General features: G+C 36.4%; 1 protein-coding gene across 1 annotated transcript in view; it reads left to right on the forward strand.

Annotated features, from left to right (window-relative positions):
* The window catches only part of LRRC7 (leucine rich repeat containing 7), a 491,093-nt gene that overhangs the window by 335,538 nt on the left and 135,786 nt on the right, over positions 1 to 19,769 (forward strand). The window contains exons 9-10 of the mRNA XM_037145320.2: positions 12,809 to 12,883; positions 18,427 to 18,571. Of these exons, the coding sequence (XP_037001215.1) occupies positions 12,809 to 12,883; positions 18,427 to 18,571 (220 nt within the window). The remainder of the gene's footprint in view (positions 1 to 12,808; positions 12,884 to 18,426; positions 18,572 to 19,769) is intronic.

Below are 19,769 nucleotides of genomic sequence, written 5' to 3' on the forward strand. Positions count from 1 at the left end.
GGGACTATAACATAGATTGAGAGGGAGTTGCAAAAATGTGGGTGGAATTTAAGTAGTTAATGTGAAAGTATGTAAAGACAATCTTAGGGAGCTCTAGAATTACAATTATTAAACAAAGTTATATAGGTAAAGAAATATCCCATTTAAAGTTGCTACCATACAAATTGGTTTGAGTTATCACCTCAAAACTCATTGCTTACTTGTAATATAAAAGAAAATGTGTCTGATGAAACAAGAAATTTTTACAGTGAAAAGAAAAAACAATTGAGCATGTAATTTCAAATGACATAACCCTGATCTTTGTAGATTGCACCAATAAATATAATTTTACTAAATTACACAGTAGTAATTAGTCCTCATATAGAGGTTAATAAAAGAATCAACACAGTATCATAAGGATAATTTGAGTGTACTGATGTAGAACTATATTGACAGATTAATATACCCTAACAAACTGTTCATTCAACTGCTGTATAAAACTAATAGAAAATATATAATTTATTGATGTAGTTCAATGTGATAGAATTTGTGCAGTGAAAAATAAACCTGAGACTTTTAAAGACCTTCAAAGGAAATATGAAAACAATGAAATGTCAAAATCTGACCAAAGAAGTAATTGATTAATTTATTCTCTCACTAGTCACTATGGTATTTTTGCAACAGCTAAGCACTGGGGATTCAGAAATGCAAGCTCTGCTCCCATTGCCAGATAAATTAATTTTCACTGCATTAAACAAATACAATCCACTAATGTAATAATCAAGTAGTAATACAATGAGAATTTTCCTAGTATTTGTAGAAAATAAAACTAATATTGCACAGAAGTTCTTATGTATATCTTAGTAGTTTTATTAAAAACATTTCTCACTAATCCACCTTAGGGTTTGACTAACAGTGGTAAATAAAACATTGTGATTCAGCCTTGGCTGGTGTGGCTCAGTGGATTGGATACCATCCTGTGAACCAAAGGGTCCCTGGTTCAATTTCTAGTCGGGGTGCATGCCTGGATTGTGGGCCAGGTCCCCAGTTGAGGGCATGTAAGAGGTAACTGGTCAATTTATCTCTCACACATTGATGTTCTGTTTCCCTCCCTTCCCATCTCTCTAAAAATAAATAAATAAAATCTTTTTTAAATTTTTCTTTAAAAAATGACTCAGATTTGGTTTTTTAAATGAAATATCTATATTGAAAAATATCTGATACAGAAGAAAAAGAATAGTTTTAGATATTTTCAGAGATTAGCTCATAGAAATGTGCACATTGTAGAATATGATGTACCTAAAAGTATATGAATGTGTTTTCAACATTGTAAAATTTAATAAAAGAGAATTAGTATAGCATTGAAAATATATAGGTAATGATAATTATAATTTGCACTAATGAACACCCATACATCAACCAAAGATTCCAGAATTTAAAATTGCATTGGTAACTGAACAATTTTTGACTGTCTTGAAAATACCTACAACCATAAAATTTCCTTTAATCAACTTTAATGTAAGTTTTTCATTTCCACATTTAATATTGTTTTTCTTCCCTGATTTGCTTTATTGTGTAACAATAGCAGCTAAGTATAACTCCTGTAGCCATGTTTTAGGGACCCCCGCTTCAAAGGGAGGTGACAGTGACTCTCACAAGGACAGTTTTCAGTGACACATCAGAATGGCTTGCAGGGTGAGTTAAAGACAAGAAAGCAAAAATCAATAATGGGCAAACTTTCTAAAGTGTCTCTGTGAAAAAGAGCAAACAAATGGAAGAATAACTAGAAGAGGCAATAAAATGGTACTTTTTTTAAAGATGAGAGAAACTAGGACTTGTTTGCTTGCTGCTGGAGGTGACCTGGAAGAGACTGATGTGTGTGGAAAGGGGATAACTCCAGGCCTGGATCCCAGCAAAGACAAGCAGAGATGGAAGAGATGTGATCTGGAGCTCAAATGAGCAGTAAGGGAACACGAATTTGGGAGAGCCAGTGGTAGTTAACTAAAGAGAACCACAAAAGTGACTACAAAACATATAAACATATTGCACTAAATCAAAATTTAATGTATCCCCCACTCAACTTCAACTGAGCAAGATCCCAGATGTATCACATTATACTCAAGGAAGCATGATTGAGGGAAAGTTTATGCAGCAAACAGCAATCTTAACCAATTCTACTTAAAATATATTCCTTTGCAAATATTTCTGACCATGCATGGGAGATGCCTGAAGCTTAAACTTAATACCTTTAGATTAAATCAATCTCTGCTTGTTTGTTTAGGGTAAGTTATGAGTTGGGGTAAGAGGAGAATACTCTTGACATGGAAGAAGTACTATGAAATAGTCTCAGAAGTTTGAAAAACAGCTTGACTAGCAGAATTCAATCCCCATCTCAAGTATCTGTCCTAAATTTAAAATGAGAGCAGTCAGCCAAACTGATTTTTTTCAACAAATCTTTGTGCAGTAGAAGAAAAGGCAGAAGGATTGATTCAACCCAGGTTAAGTTCACATAGGCAATGCGACACAAGGAAAGAGGGCAAATATTCTGAGTGATGCTTGTAAGGAACTGTCTATGATGATAGAGTGTTTAGCATTAATCCCAGTAAGGCAAGAAAGATAGATGAAAAAAGATAAATGGAGCATATCCCTGACTGTATATTAAGAACTGTTGCAGGAACTAGAATACATGAACTGGAGGTATAGGAAGTGACAGTCATTGGGATATTTGCAATTGAGATTTCAGCAGTGATACTGGTATTTGTAAAGGCAAAGCTTAATTGGGATCTTGAGAGTTAACTACTGAGATTGCCAGAGGACGGCAATGATTATGGATGTGGATTGCATATTTTTGTTCAACTCAGATGGAATTTGTGAAGCACTAGCATGTACAAGATAGCAAGGAAGAAGTTGGTGATACAGGGTAAACAAGATTCAGTTTCCTGCTTCCAGGAACTCATAGTATATAATATGTCAAACGCTATTGGTAGGAATAGCAACGCAGAAGAAAGGATTCCTCACCCAACTAAGGACCAGGAGAACAGGTTTAGCACATTTACAAAAGCCAAATTGCAGGCTAAAGTTTGATGCCTTTAAGATCAGCAAAGAGTTGGGTTGTCCGTTTGGCTCCAGTTTGAAAGGAGGGATAGTCAAAGAAGAGACTAAAAAAGTAAGCAGGGTGAGATAAGAGTTTTTTATTGTACAGTAGAGGCATCATGGCTTTATAATCTTTAGATAATAGAAAGAATGTTTTCAGGCAGGAGTGGACATGATGAAATGTGTAGACAGAGAATGGAGAAAGGAAGTGACTGCATATTTTTGATGAAAGAAGGCAAGAGGGCCAATTTGAATTATGAGATGACAGTATATGTGTTATACAGTTTTCACCCTTCAATTTGGATTTAGACAGTCATCAAAGTTTGCAATCTAGGTGGACAGTAGTACATTAAAGTTGAAATCATGAAGCAGAGTTTCTTTCTTTGTCCAATTGTTAACATTTTGTAGGATCCAGCCTAGGAAACATAAAACACCAGAATGTAATCTCCATAAGGACTCGTTTGTTTTGTTCACAGTCTTTTTCCAGTACCTGGTGCTTAATAAACTCTTAATAAGTACTAATTAATGAAATTGCTGAAGGAATTAAAGTCTACCTTTAACATCTGATCTCTGTTATTGTCATTGTCATTCTAAGGGAGCATTGTGCTAAGTGGGAACCACTTATCCCTTTTCTCCGAAATACTCCTCTCCTTTTGAACGTTACTCATTATATCTTATAAAACTTGAACATCGGGCTTTCACTATCCACTGTATATCAGCCATATAATTTGAGGCCCAGTATTTTGCTTCATTGTGCCTGAATGTCCTTGTCTGTAAGGTGGAGCTAATAGCTAACCTTCATTAAGCAGTGAACACTGGCACTTAGAACCAGGCAGTGTTTTAAGCACCTTAAATGTGTTAACATTATTCCCCTATATAGGCAATACTATTGTTGTCCACTTATTATTAATGAGGAGCCCAAACCAAGGTCTTACAACTATTAAACAAAGCTCAAATCTGAACTCAGTCTGAAACCATGCTCTTAACCACTCTACTCCGCTTACTGTCTGTCCAACACTAGTACATGCCTCATTGATAATTGTGAAGATTCTAGAATAATTTATGTAAAAGCACTTTCAAAGTCCCTTATTGTAGTAAATGCTCAAAGGACTTAGCTTATGTCCTGTGTTTTTTTTTTTAAACAAACAACTCTGCCCTTTAAAAAAAAGATTTCATTTATTTATTTTTAGAGAGGAGAAGGGAGGAAGAAAGTGAGAGTGCATCAGTGTGCGGTTGCCTCTCTCACACCCCCTACTGGGGACCTGGCACACAACCCAGGCATGTGTCCTAACTGGGAATCAAACCTTGACTTTTTCATTTGCAGTCCAGCACTCAATCCACTGAGCCACACCAGCCAAGGCCTATGTTGTTATTTTGTTTTATTTTTTATTATTTATATATTCTTAGGGAGTTATATGTTGATTTGCCAGAATAGTTACTATCTCCTACAGGAAATTAGATTATTTTATTTTAGACAGATCTAACATGGAAAAAGCCACTTCTTGTATGATGCTTACTTATACCTACCATCCTACAACTTACCTCATTGATTCTGAATTAGGGACAAAGATAAGAAAAATCCATTCTTTCTTCCTTACAACAACCCTCAGATATCCAAAGATGGGTGTTTTCAACACCTATATCTTCCATTCTCCAGCCTAAATAGTTTGAGTTATTTTAGCCATTTCTCCTATGGCATGGTTTTCAGATACTCCAAATAATCTCTGGCTTGTTAAAGACAGCTTTATACTTGGGCACCTGAAATACTGTAGTCCATATGTGGGCTAATGGCTGCAGATAGATCAAGAAATTGACAAAAACATTTTGAGACAGCTTTGTCATAGCCTGATTTAAATTCCCGGAGATCATTATAATGCCTTCTTTGCATGGGTATGTAGTATTTCTTTATTAAGTGAATGTGTTTATAAATGAATGAATGAATGAATACTGGGCTTACTCTTGAATTAAATCCCCAATTTTTTTTCACATCTACTTCTGCTTCTGATTTATGCTTGTATGCCTTGGGGGAGATAGGGCAGGATTTTACATTTGTCCCTATTAAACTTTATGTTGTTAAAACTATCAAGTCTTTGAACATTTTCAGGTCATTTTAAATACTAATTCAAACATTTCATGTATTGCCTCTCCCTTAAGACATCAGTAACCTACAGATTTTTTCCTTTGTGCCCTCATATACTCATCTGAGTATTTAAATGGAATATCTTATACTCACATTCATATTAAAATATTCATAAGAGCTTATGCTGAGAGTGTTTTAACTAATTATAAATTAATCACATTTACTCAGCAGTGCATTTTAATAACTGTCACTAAGAATACTTATTTATTTTTATTCAATAATTTCTAAAATATAAAATTTTTCAATATTACCCAAGTGGAATAATTAAATTTAAAACAGACTTAGAATTTTATGAATATTTCAGTGGCATCTGAAATAAAATTGAACTATGTAAAATTACTGTAAACTGGAAATAGGCACAGACCCCATGGAGCTAACCTTTTTATCATCAAAGAAATCGACTGAGGAAGTTAAACAGTCTCAAGGCATGTACAACAAAAAAATTAAGAGAATAAGCAGGTAGACTTGTCTCAAGAACTGAACTCTCACAACTAATTTCAATTGTGTACTATGAAATCAATGAATAAAAGATTTTTCAGGTATGAGAGCTAAAGGGCTAATAATAAGTCAAGTGTATTAAGAAATGAAAGATTTAAAGAAAAATTGGAAAGTTTAAAAAATGTTTTATGATATTTTGTCCATTACTATTTAACCCCCTTTTCACCCCTACCTTCTGCAAATCACCACACTGTTATCCATGTCCATGAGTCCTTTTTCCTTTTTGCTCATTCTACCTTCTCCCCCTTACCCCCCAGCCCTTAGCCATCATCCTGTTCTCTATCTTTGAGTCTCTCTATTTTGCTTATTAATTAAGGTTGTTCATTACATTCCACATGTGAGTGAAATCATATGTTGTTTGTCTTTTCTCTGACTGGCTTATTTCACTAAGCATAATGTTCTTCAGGTTCATCCATGCTGTTGTAGGGTAAAATTTTCTTTTTATGGCCAAGTATTATTCTATTATGTAAATGTTCCATATTTGTTTTATCCACTCAACTACTAATGGGCACTTGGGCTGCTTCCATATCTTGGTGATTGTAAATAACACTGCCATGAACATACGGTTGTTTGTGTTCTTTTGAATTAGTGTTTTGGGTTCCTTTGGATACATTACCAAAAGCAGGATTGCAAGATCAAAAGGCAGATCCATTTTTAATTTTTTGAGGTATCTCCCAGGACAATTACTACTTTCAATTTGGCATGTATCTATTCTATATTTCATTATTTTTACTGCATGTATATGTATTTATAAATATATGTGTTTTTTCAAATTTGTGCTATAAGAATTGCCTATAACTATTTTTTCAATCAATATTATTTGAAAGATCTATCCATCTTCATAAAAATATAGATAACTCATTTTTATTATTGTATACTATACTAACATATGCTTTTATTATTATTTGGTGATCTATTCTTTATACTCTTATTTAGATCATAACCAACTTTTAATGTTATTATTCTACAATGAAATATTCTACAGTAAAATTTTTCTATATTTTAGGTCATTATAGTAGAATAGTTGTCTAAAAGTAGATTCAAACATTTTTCAAGATATGAGATACATATTTGAAAATGTTTTTATAAAAGACAACACTTACTTATATTCCCCAAAGTAGTTAATGTGCATGCTTAGCTCAAAGAACCTTCATAAGCATTAAATGCATCAAGCCATTCTTGAGTTAATTCATTCATTTTTAATGGAAATAATTGACTTTGAGATAAAATTAGGTAGCATGAATAAATGCTATTTATGTGTTAGGTTGGATGTAAGCCATCTAGTTGAATTCCAAGATCCAGTTTAATATTGTCTATTAATCATGACATGCCATTTCATCATCTTTATGTTGTGGTTTTTCTTTCAGAAAGGTTATGTATTGATCTGCTAAATGTATTTTGTCTCTGCTATTATTAGGAAGTTGCTGAAATTTCTTCTTTTTTTCTTATATTTTATTATAATGTCCAGTAATAAAAATACTGTCTTTTTTTTTTTTAGAAAGCCAGCATATGGTTTATTTTCTTTATGGGGCATTTGTGGTCACCAGCATTCTTCATTATTGCAGAATTTTAATTTTAATCTGTAACATGATGGAATGTTACATTTGGAACCAGAAGAACTGAGAAAGAATCCTAGCTGCAGTTATTAAAACTTTATCAAATCATTCTCATTTTTCCTCAGGAAATGATTATCAGATTCTTCATTCATAAAGTAGAATATTTGTCAATATTCTACTATATCAATAAAGTAGACTATTATTACCTTATTATGGTATTAAATAAGTCAAAATGAGATATTTTGAAATAAAGGAGGGTTAGTTATCACTTTCCAAATAGTGATGGATATTGTGGGTCCCCAGCAGAACCCAGTGTTAGAGATATTTTAGATGTGCAAACGTTCAGCTGTACCTGCCACTTTGTCTGACACAGTGAAGGGAGCAAGATATACACTACATCAAAGTCTACCCAAACCATGAGAGATCATTCAAGGCCTTATGTTCCATAGCATCTATACACAAAGACTTCATACTACATGAGGTTACAACCTGAATTTTGTCATTGCCTAGAATCCCTTCAGAAATCTTCAACACCCAGCCTCTGCTCTCTCATTCTAATTTTTCAATTCATCTGGTTCTTTCAAGCCCTTGCCCTTAGTGCAGCCCCCTCTGACCTCATGGAAACCGGAACTCTCTTGTTTCTTCTGTTTTTTTCCTAGACTGTCAGTTCCCAACAGGCTTCCCAGAAAGTTAAAATAATTATCATTGATGGAGCTCTTTTGATTACTCTTGGCTTTTTCTTTAATTCCTATTAAAGGAATTAAAGAATATACCATAGTCTGCAAGTGTTGTATGTATACAAAATGTTTGTCCCTTTCTGCGCAACAGATTACTCCCTACTTCATCAAGAAAATTTGAGATCGCCAGACATGCTCTCAATTTCCAGCCCCCTCTCCACACACACGTAGTGCCCTTCTACCCCCACACCGTCCTTAACAGCTTCCCTTGAGTCTCAGTGAATGAGGTGTCTCACTTCCATTCAAGGCCAGTCCCTTCTCCCATATCAGTTCCATGTTTTTTTGTTAATTTTTGGAATTTACTCCATTAATTTTCTAATATTTTCTGTGTCTTTAGCCTGTCACTCTTTGAGAGCATTTTTCTATGAGCCTTCTTTTCCCTTGACTTCATTTCTTCCTAGCCCTCAACTTCTTTCCTCTCATTCAAACTTGACAAAGAATGTTCTATCTGCATTGTCCCCATTTACTTGCCCCTTGTTTATCTTCAACCCAATATAATATAGTTATCACATAAAATTGTTATTACTAAGGTTATTAGTCTCCTACTATTTCCAGAATTGAGTATCTTCAGTCTGTTATTTCACTGGACACCTCTCCTGTGTATGACACTCTGGTTCACTTTCTTATTTTTAACACAACTCTCTTTGTTGGATTCTAGTAACCCCTTTCTCTCCAGGACTCCATATCTTCTCGCCTTCTGTAGGTGCTTCTCCTGTTTTTAGCTCTCAAGTGTTAGTGTTCACCTGCACTTTTGATTTCTTTTGCATTCCCCACAGGGAACTTATCCACATGGGTTTCTCCTTTCACAAAATTCATGTCATATCCTGAGCTCGGATCTATCCTCCAAGCTTCAGATTTTAATAGCCAACTGATTCCTTGACATCTCTAACCATGTCTCACAGGAACCTAAAGCTAATCATGATGTAAACTGAATTCAGTCTCTCCCATATATCTGCTTCTACCATGACATTCTACATCTTCCTTGGTGCACATGCCTGAAACTGGGAGACATGCATGACCCACTCTCTCACTCCCACATCCAGTTGCCAAGTCTAACCATTTTCATCATTTAAATATTTCCTAAATCCAACTTCCTCTCTTTGGTCATCTTTTTTATTACTAGCCCCAATACGTCTTCCTTTTTTTCTTTTTCCACCAGCATAAAGTGACATATAAAATAGCAATCTGCCAAATCACTTCCTATTAAAAATCCTTTAGTGGTATTCCTTCACCCACACAACAGAATCTTATCTCCCTCCCAAAACACAAGGCTTTCATAGACCCCATCTGTAGCCTCATTTTCTACTACCTGTGGGGGCAACTTTTCTCACAAGTTCCCGAGTCTGCCACGGATGAAAGTAAACAAGACATGACATGATCTGCTTGGGGAAGAGAGGTGGCCGATCCTTCAAGAGGGAAGAGCCGTGAGCAGTGGCCAGTTCCTCCAGGGGGATGGGGGGAAGGCCTGAGTCCCCTCCTTCAGGGGCTTTTATTGGGTTGCAATACACAGGAATACAGGGCAGCAAGGATCAAACAGTAGATAACATTTCAAAGAAATCTGAGGGCTTAGTCTGGGTCAGTGTTTGTCAGAAAGGGAGTTTTGTAGAAATTTTGGAAGATATACTCATTTCCTGCTCAGACCCTTATCTGAGTGAATGAAAGCACTCTTAGCAGAGCAGATTTCACAGGTTTTTCAGGAATTCTTTGTAATGCCAGATTTTTCCCTGGGACATGCTCTAGCAAGACAAGGAGCTGCACCCCTCTTCATCAGATATTTAGGCTTAAGGGGATTAGAGTCAGGAAGCACTTATCCCAGAGGACATGGGGACTCGGGCTATGTCACATTGCTGGAGGGCAAGAGTCTATTGTTCCCTCTTTGTTGCAGCCCCGCCCCCCGCCCCAAGTCCTTCCATGAAGGCCTCCCAAGTGGTGAATCTGGCTGAGGTTGCTCCCGCTGTGAGAATACTTACCTGTCATGGAATTCCAACCAAGCTTTGGAAGCAGGGATTGGAAATTGAGGCAGCATTTGCTACCAGAGACAAGTTTTGTCTCTTGTAGCTCCCATTCCGGAGGTCACTCACAGTCTTAGCCACTGGGGGGGGGGGAGGGCAGTTAGGATTACAATTCCTGAAACCAGGCATAGCAGTCCAAAACAACTACCAATTTTGTTTCAGACTTAATACTCCAGTAAAGCAAATGGCCTGTTGCCATTACTACATCATGTTATTTCTCACCATCCTGCTTCTGGCTAAAATGGGCTTCCTCTCCTCTCCTCTCTTCTCTTCTGACCAATTCCTTCTCATTTTAGCTCCATGAGTCCTTGTCAAGCTTCCCTCATTACTAGGGCACACAGGTCCCCCTTCTTTGTAGTCCTCTAACATCAGGTTTATGCTCTTTGTATGTTTGCTCCAAAAATAAACCATGAGCTTCTTGAGGGCAAAGACTACACTGTGCATTATAATTCCAGTCTGAAAATAAGAAAATATTTCATAAGTACAATACTTAATGAATAAAAGAATAAGTTACATAAGTGCTGCATATGTATTTTCAACATTTTTTAAATATGGTGACACTGTATGACAGGGACAGTAGCACTCACCAAGTATTCCATGAACTCCTCCTACATTTCCTGGTCTGTTTTGAACTTAGGTCAAGGTCATATCAATTGTTCTTTCTAGACAATGAGGTATATGCAAACATGATATGTGTCGCGTTTAGCCTGAGGTCTCTAAGAGCAGAAGATAGTTTTCCACACACTGTCTTCTCTGCTTTGCCTGAACAATAAGTCTCTTTTTGTATTGTTGTTCATGTATGATTATCTCCATTTTTTCCCCTACCAATCCCCCTCACCCCACAATAAGTCCTGAGATGGTGGTAACACAAGATCATGGATCAAAAACCCACACTGGATTTGTAGTGGGAGTGGGAAGCAAACTGGTTGTGTTAAATCCTTTAGATTTCAAGGCTAATGCATTACCACAGCATAATAGAGTCTATCCTGGATCATGCTCATTGTTCCAAGCTTGTAGACTATCTCCATCTTGTTATAATTAGTTGTGTTAAACTTACCCAGTATGCAACTCTGTTTCTTCTCCTAAAGTCTGCATGATGCCTAAGCCTAGGAGAAGCTGCAGCCTGGGACTGATGTCTTCCCATTGTCCTGATAGTTGCTAGGCAGCCCTCTGCCTCAAAGCCTCCGCTGTCAGAATGTGTTTCCTACACTTGATTTATGTATTCTATCTTTGCCCAGTTTAACTTACAGGTGGAGTGGGTCACTGCCTGTTCTCTATGATCATAGTGACAGTGGGAATATTTCCCTACACAAAGAAATCCCCAGATTTACTCGTGCCTCTTATTCCACAGTGGAATGCCATGCTCAGCTTTACATTTTGATCCTTGTTATAAAGGAAATTTCTCCCAGAAATAGTCCCGTGTTCCACTGGAGTTGCAGGCTAACAACATCTAGGAATGTCTCCACAGTTGTCCTGGAAGTCTCTGAAGCCCTCCTAATGCATTGCAGATGTGTGTATAACTCCTGCTGATCCACAAGTACCAATATTTAATCATAACATGGTACAATTCTACTCTTTTCTGTTAGTATAATATAAAATACATTGGCTTTCTTAATTAGGTCTCAAATATTATTAAACTGCAGTCCTGTCTTATTTCAGTGATGATTCTTCTACTTGGAAGAGACAAAAATATCTCACTTCAGATATATTTTCATTTCAGGCTAATATGACAACATATGAATCCATCTTTTAATTCAAACAGGCTGCCTCATTTACTGCATGCCTGAAGATCCCAGGGCTGTACCCTTCCTGTTTTGAATCCAGCAGGGAACACCAAGTATCTTTTCCCATTCAAAGAATTCTCTGCTCTGGATGGATCCTGTTCCATCCTTGAGCCATGACCAGGTGAATACAAGGCACTAATTAGTTTAGGTTTTAGCCACTCCTCTGAAGCAGTAAATAGGAATCAACTTCAAGGGCAGCAAGTAGCCTTAGAGCTGGGGAAGAGATTATTTCTGCAGAGAAATTAGTATAATGTCATCACAGATCCAGAAATGATGCTGGCAACAATAGCAGCCTCTATGCTCTCTCTAGAGTCTGCTGCTCAGAAGACAGAATTTAGTTACATAATTAACAAGTTTCCTTATGTGTTCTGTGTTAACCTCAATCATATTCTCTCTCTTTTCTCCAAACTCCTCTACAGTATTCTTTTCTCCCATCTGCTGTTTCAAGGCAAGACCAAAGTTTGAATAACTGTGGATCCTGCACTGTGCCTTTCCATAGTAGGCATCCTCACTATTCAACAAATGATTATTTATTGAGTAAAAAAAATGAAGGGATAAGAAATGAGTTGGTCTTATTCACACTATTATCACATCATGGTATGTAATTCCTGGTGGGGTTTGTGTAAGGCACTAATACACACACATGATAAAAACCTACTGTGTGCCACATACTATGGCAAACAGTGGGGCTGTGAAGATGCAGTGCTTTTAAAGCATACATTATTCTGCCCTTTGGAAGCTTATACTCCCGTAAAGAAGTTGGACCAGTATAAAATAGGGAGTGCATTTTGATTTTTTGCTTTTGTTCTGATCATTTCCAGATCAATTCTAGGTTGACTACCTAAGGGAGCACCAGTTTTGCTGCAGGTTTGTTAAATTTGGAATTTCTTAGAGGACTGACACTCAATCCCCAAATATAAGTTTCAGAGCCAAGAAATTATGCCTTATATTGTGATTAGAAAAGACTAATTTTATTTTCTTCTCTCCTTTTTCTTCACCTCTCTTCCAGCCTGAAGTTCTGGATCAAATACAAAATTTAAGGGAGTTGTGGATGGATAATAATGCATTGCAAGTGCTACCTGGGGTATGTAAGTTTTTTATTATGCCATGTTGTCTAGCATCTGTGTTATATGTTAATTGTAATGATGATCATCTTAAATCTCAGTGTTTGCATTTCACAGTAACAGATTTATTAGGAGTGTTCAGTTACCAAGTGTTTTTCACTATTTCTTTTTGAGTATTTTATACACCTTTTGTGGCTCTTACAGATACATAAAATATATGAGAGATTTTTCTTGTTCTCTTAGGAGTATATTTGTCATCTCTTTCTACTTTTACTATTATTTTAAAGGCTGAAAATTTTATATTGTGAAAAAAAGAAATGCTATATATAATACCTAGTCTTTCTTTTACAAAACCAACCTTATTCTTATAGGTAATTAGACAATGGTTTCTGAGCATATTGTGAAATCCCTTTTATATAATAAAATCTCTCTTAGTTCAGACAATATTTAGTAAAAACTATTTGAATTTATGAAAATGGCAAAGATCATAAGATATTAAAAACAGAAAGTAAAATTAGAGTGAAAATATTTCTTCAATTAAGGGGCTGTTCGGTATCTCCTGAGCAGTAGGTTTACCAGCCAACCCATTTAGTGTGACTATGCCTGCTTTTTCCACCCAGTGAGAGGACTTTTCATAAAACGCTGCCTCTTGCTACTCATAAAACATGCATTCCCATATGCATGTGTATGCAACACACACACACACACAGCAGCCACAAGGCTCCCACTGGTAACAGCCAATGCCAAACTTCTTGCATTAGGCTGCAGCCAGGACGGCTGAATTTGTAATACTTCTTCTGCTGCTGAGATTTCAGTGTGTGTTCCCAAGGCCAGTTTTATTCCTCTCTTGAACTGACATTAAAATTTTCTTTAAATGGTTACAAAAGCAACAGGAGCAAGAAGCTTATTCTCATTAGAACAAGTGGGAGGCCACATAAAAAAAGAAAGCTGTCAAAAGATTAACGAAAAATTATTTTCTTATAAAAAATAGATTTCTGCCATCATTGCAGACACAAACCAGAAAAGCATACACATCTACTATTTATTGATTTATTCAAAAAACATTTAGAAATATACCTGTATGAACCAGAAACTGTGCTACTATCAGGGCTACAAAGACAGTGTATTCAGTGATCTTGAATATATTTGTTTGAGGAGCTCACACATAATAGGAGAGAGATCTAGACTCCACTACACATAGTGGAGCCTGATTTGTGCCATATTGACGTTATGCACAAATCCTGGGCAACACAGGTGGGACCCTCATCAATGCCCTGTGCAAGATTGAGGAATCAGAATGTGTGGTCGGAAAAGTTAATACCTACTACTTCAATATATTTTTTATTCAAAACCACACAGCATTTATCACAGGCTAGGCATTTAAGCGTTTTATCAATATTGACTCATTGAATCCTCATAATAACTATGAAATTGCATTTTTATCATCCCCATGTTAGAGATGAGGAAACTGAGACAGAAAGAGCAAGTAACTGAGTAAATGGCCCCAGGTCACACAACCAGTAAATGGTGGAACTGTAATTCAATCTCACAGCAGAGGCTGTTGTTCACAATTATGTTCAATGTTATGCTCCAAAATGTTGTCATTATAGAATCTGTAGGAGGTACAAATGAAAGTTAGGTTTATCCTACTTTTCACGATCATTACATTCCCCAAATCCAATCTCTCACATCGACTCAGACCTCAAGTTCCTTAGTAATCTTATTTTTGAAATGGCAAGGTGGTATGAAATCTGTAAAACAAATACCGCTGCCTAGTTTGTCTGTTTCAATAGTAGATTTTCCTCACATATTGAGAACTTTAAACAGATTTCTTACTTTACTGAATATACTTGAATTTCAGATTTTGCTGTGTACCTCATGGGAATACCCCGCAACTCCCCATCATAACCAGGCATGGCTTCTGAATGTCAGTGCTCACAATAGTTGTTATACAATTAGCTAGAAACACATGACTTTGAAACACTAATCTTGAATGTGGTCTTCAGCCTGTATCTATCAGTTTCACAGAATGACTAATCTTAAATATTTAGTGTCATAAGACAGGAATAAAAGCAAGTTTATTTTATTATTAGTTGATGCATCATAATACATAAAGTTAATATACTTTCTTAAAAACTTTGGAAGCCTGGGCTATTTTCCACTCTATTTTTTATATCAGAGACAAAAATAGATAATGATCAAATATTAGTCTTCTACATAACTCTGTTTAGTGACAATCCCTCTAAGATCAATCAACCAAAATATCACTAAACAATACATTGAATCCACATTCATTTTTAAAGAACTTCAGTATCTTCTTTTGCTTGTGACGGCTTTTGCTCCTCTCATTTGCTCTCCACTGTTCACCTATAGAAAGAACCCCCAGGTTCTGAGGGATGCTGGAGGGACATTCAATATCTTCACGGACTCTGAGTTATTGGGACTTAAAGACCTTTATCACTCTAGGATACTATTGCTTTATAAGGTCCTTGAGAGTGAAGGTTTAGAAAAACTAAACATAAACACCGAAGACTTATTTTATTTCCAAAAAAAAGATGTTTAGAAACTTCAAACCAAAATATTGAGTTGTACTGGAGATAGCAATGAAGGAAGCTTCAGAGAAGAAAGTCCATCATGATAAAGGGACAAGAAAAGAGATACGCACACACATAAACACATATATCATTTTTTCTTGCTCACCAGAAAAGAAGAATGAGATAAGGCAACATAATGGTTCCTTGCAGGGGAAAGCTATAGGTAAAGTGACAGTGTTTTTCCAAGTGACATATTGCTAGGCATGGAGAGAAACTCAGCCCTCTGGCTTGACTCACCCAAAGTACTCAGTTCCTGGCCTGGCAACTATTAACTTTCCTCCAAGACTTAGATCATGCTGTTTGCCCATATGGGGAGCAGGGCTAGAGCTGTGTGACGGGTGGATCAAGGAGTTAGAAGGCAGAACTATCAATATATTCAATAGGCTTTGTAGTGTGTAATCCAATAAAAGTTAGTTTAAAGTTTAGCTCTACTCCATATTAATGAGGTAACCTTGGGATATTACTTGTAGTAGCTGCTGTCATGCATCAGCCTCCTAGAATGAAGAACTTACTCTATTCCCCCAGCTTCTAGGAAGGCTGCACGCAGCTTTCCACCCTCTTCAGGAATTGCCTCAGCTGGAGAGGACCTCCTCACCCGAGTCACAACCCATTTCTGGGAGGCCTCCATCCAATGACCAGTCAATGTGGGCGTATAAAAGCCTGGCCCTTCACCCCCACTCTAGACAACTCTAAGGCAACCCCAACTTCAGTGCTTCTTAAAGGGTCAGCTGAAAAGTTCCTCAACACGTGATCACAGACCAATTTTTTCATCTGCCCAATGCTACTTTCTTCCTTACCTCTTTCCACTGGTACTGACCCTAAGAACTCTCTCTCATAAATTATTTGCCTCTGCTTTCCAGGGAACCCAATGGGTGACATTATATAACTGCTAAGCTTTGATGTGTGTGAAAGTGCAGATTCTAATTCATGTCTGGAGTGGGTCTGAGAGTCCAAATTACTGACAAGCTCCCAGGTGCTGCTGGCCTGCCAAATGCATTTTGAGGAGCAAGAATATAAAGTATTAGATCAAATAATAAATATAATTAGCACAGTGCCAACTGTGTGCTTGTGTGTGTAATAAATTTATTTGTTTATTATTTGGTTAGTTCTACTTTGTCAAATAGTAGAGACAATATAGTAAAGTGTACACTAGTAGAGACCAGAGAAACAGATGAACCACTGAACACTGGTATGTGTGGGACATTTATTTGCAAGACGTGCCCTTAAAGAAAAGGAAAATTAAGACTTTCATCTTGTTCTAAGTCCTACAGTCCATTGTCTCAACTAAGTGATTACTGTTCACTCCTTACCCAAGGTGTGACTTGATTCCTCCCCCATCCTCAGCAATCAGTTACTAATTCAGTCTTTCTATAGCTGAATTTTTCTTGTGCCCACCCCTTCTTCATCCTCACTTCTGCTGCATTAATGCAGGTTCCTCTCATCTCCTCAGCTCAGCTGCTTCCAAATCTTTCTAATAGGTCACCCTGACTCCAATCACAAATCTCCTTTTTACAATACCCTGAAGTTATTATTTCAAAGCACAAATCTGGTCGTGTCATTTTTCCATCTGCAGAGTCTTGAACGGCTTTCCTTGCCTATTTTATGGAGTTCCTATCTCCCCAGTACCATGTGAGGCCTTTTAACAGCTGGCTTCCTACAGTCCTAACTTCATCACTATGTTCTGTCACTTTGAATCTCCTCCCCCTCTCCAAACACTCCATGCTTCTTCACACTCCTGGGGAGTGTGTGTGCTTGTGTGCTATTCCCTCTCCCAGGTACGGGCTCTCCTTTTCCTGACAGGCAGCGGCTTCTAGGCAACGTGCGCCCTGTATTTCTATGGCATTCCCTGCATGCTTGTTTTTATTGTACATATTGTAGGGTATTATAATAATTTGTTTATTTGACATTTTCCTTCACTACCATGAGCTGCTTCAGGATAAAGACTGTATCATGACAAGTCTCTCCCCGTACTTAGCTGACTTATGATTGTTCTCCAGCATGTGACAAAAGCCCTGAGACACAGTAGATGCTGAAAAAAACTGTGGAATAAACAAAATATGGAAACTGCTCAGTCCAAATCACAATGGAAAACCTTTCTTATGCATTTGAAATTTTAAGAATCAACATGTCAACAGATGCTGCTTTGGTAGCAACTTTACACTTATTTATTTAATTCAGTGGCAACTTCGAGATTCTTGCTGTATTTATTTTTAACTGCTGTATTGAGATATAATTTGCAGACCATAAAATTCACCCATTTAAAGTATTCAATTCAGTGGTTTGTAGAACACTCACATAGCTGTGCGGCCATCACCAAAATTTAGTTTTAGAATATTTCCATTACCTCTAAAAGAAACCGAGAATCCAGTAGCAGTCACATCCTCGCCCCACCCTCCCCCTCAGCCTCCAGCAATCCCAATCTACTTTCTATAAATTTGTCTATTCTGGGCATGTCACATGAATGGAATCACACAGTAGGTGGTCTTTCGTGACTGGCATTTTTCACTGCATAAGTTATCAAGGTTTATACATTTTGTAGCATGTGCTGGTACTTTTTTTTATTGATAAACTGTATTCCAACATGCAGATATACTGCATTTTATTTATCCATTCATCAATTAATGGATACTGGCATTGTGTCCACTTTTTGGCTATTGTGAAAAGTAGTGCTTTGAACATTTGTGTGTTTGTGTAGACATTCTTGAATATTTACTTAGGGATTCCTGGGTCATAGGCAAACTCTACTTTAACATTTTGAAGAACTATCAAACTGTTTTCCAAAGTGGCTGCACCGTTTGACATTCCAGCTGGCAATGGAGGAGAATTACGGTTTCTCCACACTCTTGGCAGCGCTTATTATTGTTGTCATTTCTTTTAAAGTTAATTTAATAGTGCTGTGGCTTTTACAGCTTTTAAAATGTCTTTTGAAAGTTTGTCAACTAACCCTGAGTTTATGCAATGTCATCAAGTCTATAGGGAAGTTAAAGATGTTGGTGTACCTGGATATGTCCAAAAACAGAATAGAAACGGTTGACATGGACATTTCCGGATGCGAAGCCCTGGAGGACCTCTTACTGTCGTCCAATATGTTGCAACAGTTGCCAGACTCTATAGGTGAGAATATATTTTGTCATAATGTTTGCCAAATATTCTGTTTTCTTTCTTGGCAGGATAGTTTGTTTTAGATGTAGGCAATATGCCGTTAGCTTAACATTAATAAATTAGCAAGTTATTAGTATGATATTAATAATTAGCATTATTCAAGATGATAAAACAGTATTTTACCAATATCTTGAAATTAAATGGTAACTCTAGTTGTCAAATTTAAGAAGGCTCTCCTATTACAATGATCTTACTAAACCGATATACCTAAATTGTTTTCGTATCTCCTAAGTTGTAAACAGTTATTGTAAGGAGTATACATCTTAGCTTTAGAGTAATTTGATAACCACACATGTCTCCTTTTATTAGTATAGAATTACAGTAGCTTCACATAGTGTTGCTGTATTCTATCTTTAATATTCTTATAACATTGCTATGACCTACAAACAACATAAAAATGTAAAATAATATAAAATATCTCACAGTTCTTTTAAAAAGATACATTTTCCTTTACATGCTGAGATTCATGAGGGAAGATAGTTTGTCTTTTAGTATATATTAAACACTCAATCCATTTTTATTATAAATTTTATATGAATAAAATGATAAAAGAATCTAACTTAAAAAATGACCAAACCTTTTTGTGTAGCTATCTTGCTATTATTATTTATGAGTGTACTCATCAGGTAGGGTAATCATTAGGTTACTTAACTTTAGAATAAAGTTTTTTATACTCTGAATTTAATGTGTCATATGTCCTGGAACTTGTTAATATGTTGGAAAATCAAGTCACTACCTAGGAAGCCTAAATGAAGGGAAGATAGAAGACAAGTCAGTATCCTAAATTATTCTTCAATATTCTATTACTTCCATTTCCAGGCTAACAAAGAACGTAATTTTAACAAAACAAGCTAGCTTTTCTTTATAAATTTGATGACTTTTTTGATTTATATAATCACATTTTATAACCGTATTTCTCTAATTTTCTCTGCCATAAAACTAATCTGAGAGCTTTACTAAACATTTCCACATTTCTGACCTCTTTCTTAGAAAATTCTGATTCAGTAAAGTTTGTGATAAACTCTCTAATCTGTTACTTAAACATCCTGGATTAAATTTATTATCAAGTAAGTTTAGGAAACACTGTCTCGTGCAAGAGAAGGTGAGAAAGTATAAAGCTGAAAGGAGCATCCTGCGGTCAAGATGACCA

Source organism: Artibeus jamaicensis, unplaced genomic scaffold (assembly GCF_021234435.1).
Source record: "Artibeus jamaicensis isolate MK-2021 breed Jamaican fruit bat unplaced genomic scaffold, CSHL_Jam_final scaffold_1019, whole genome shotgun sequence".
Taxonomy (NCBI): Eukaryota; Metazoa; Chordata; class Mammalia; order Chiroptera; family Phyllostomidae; genus Artibeus; species Artibeus jamaicensis.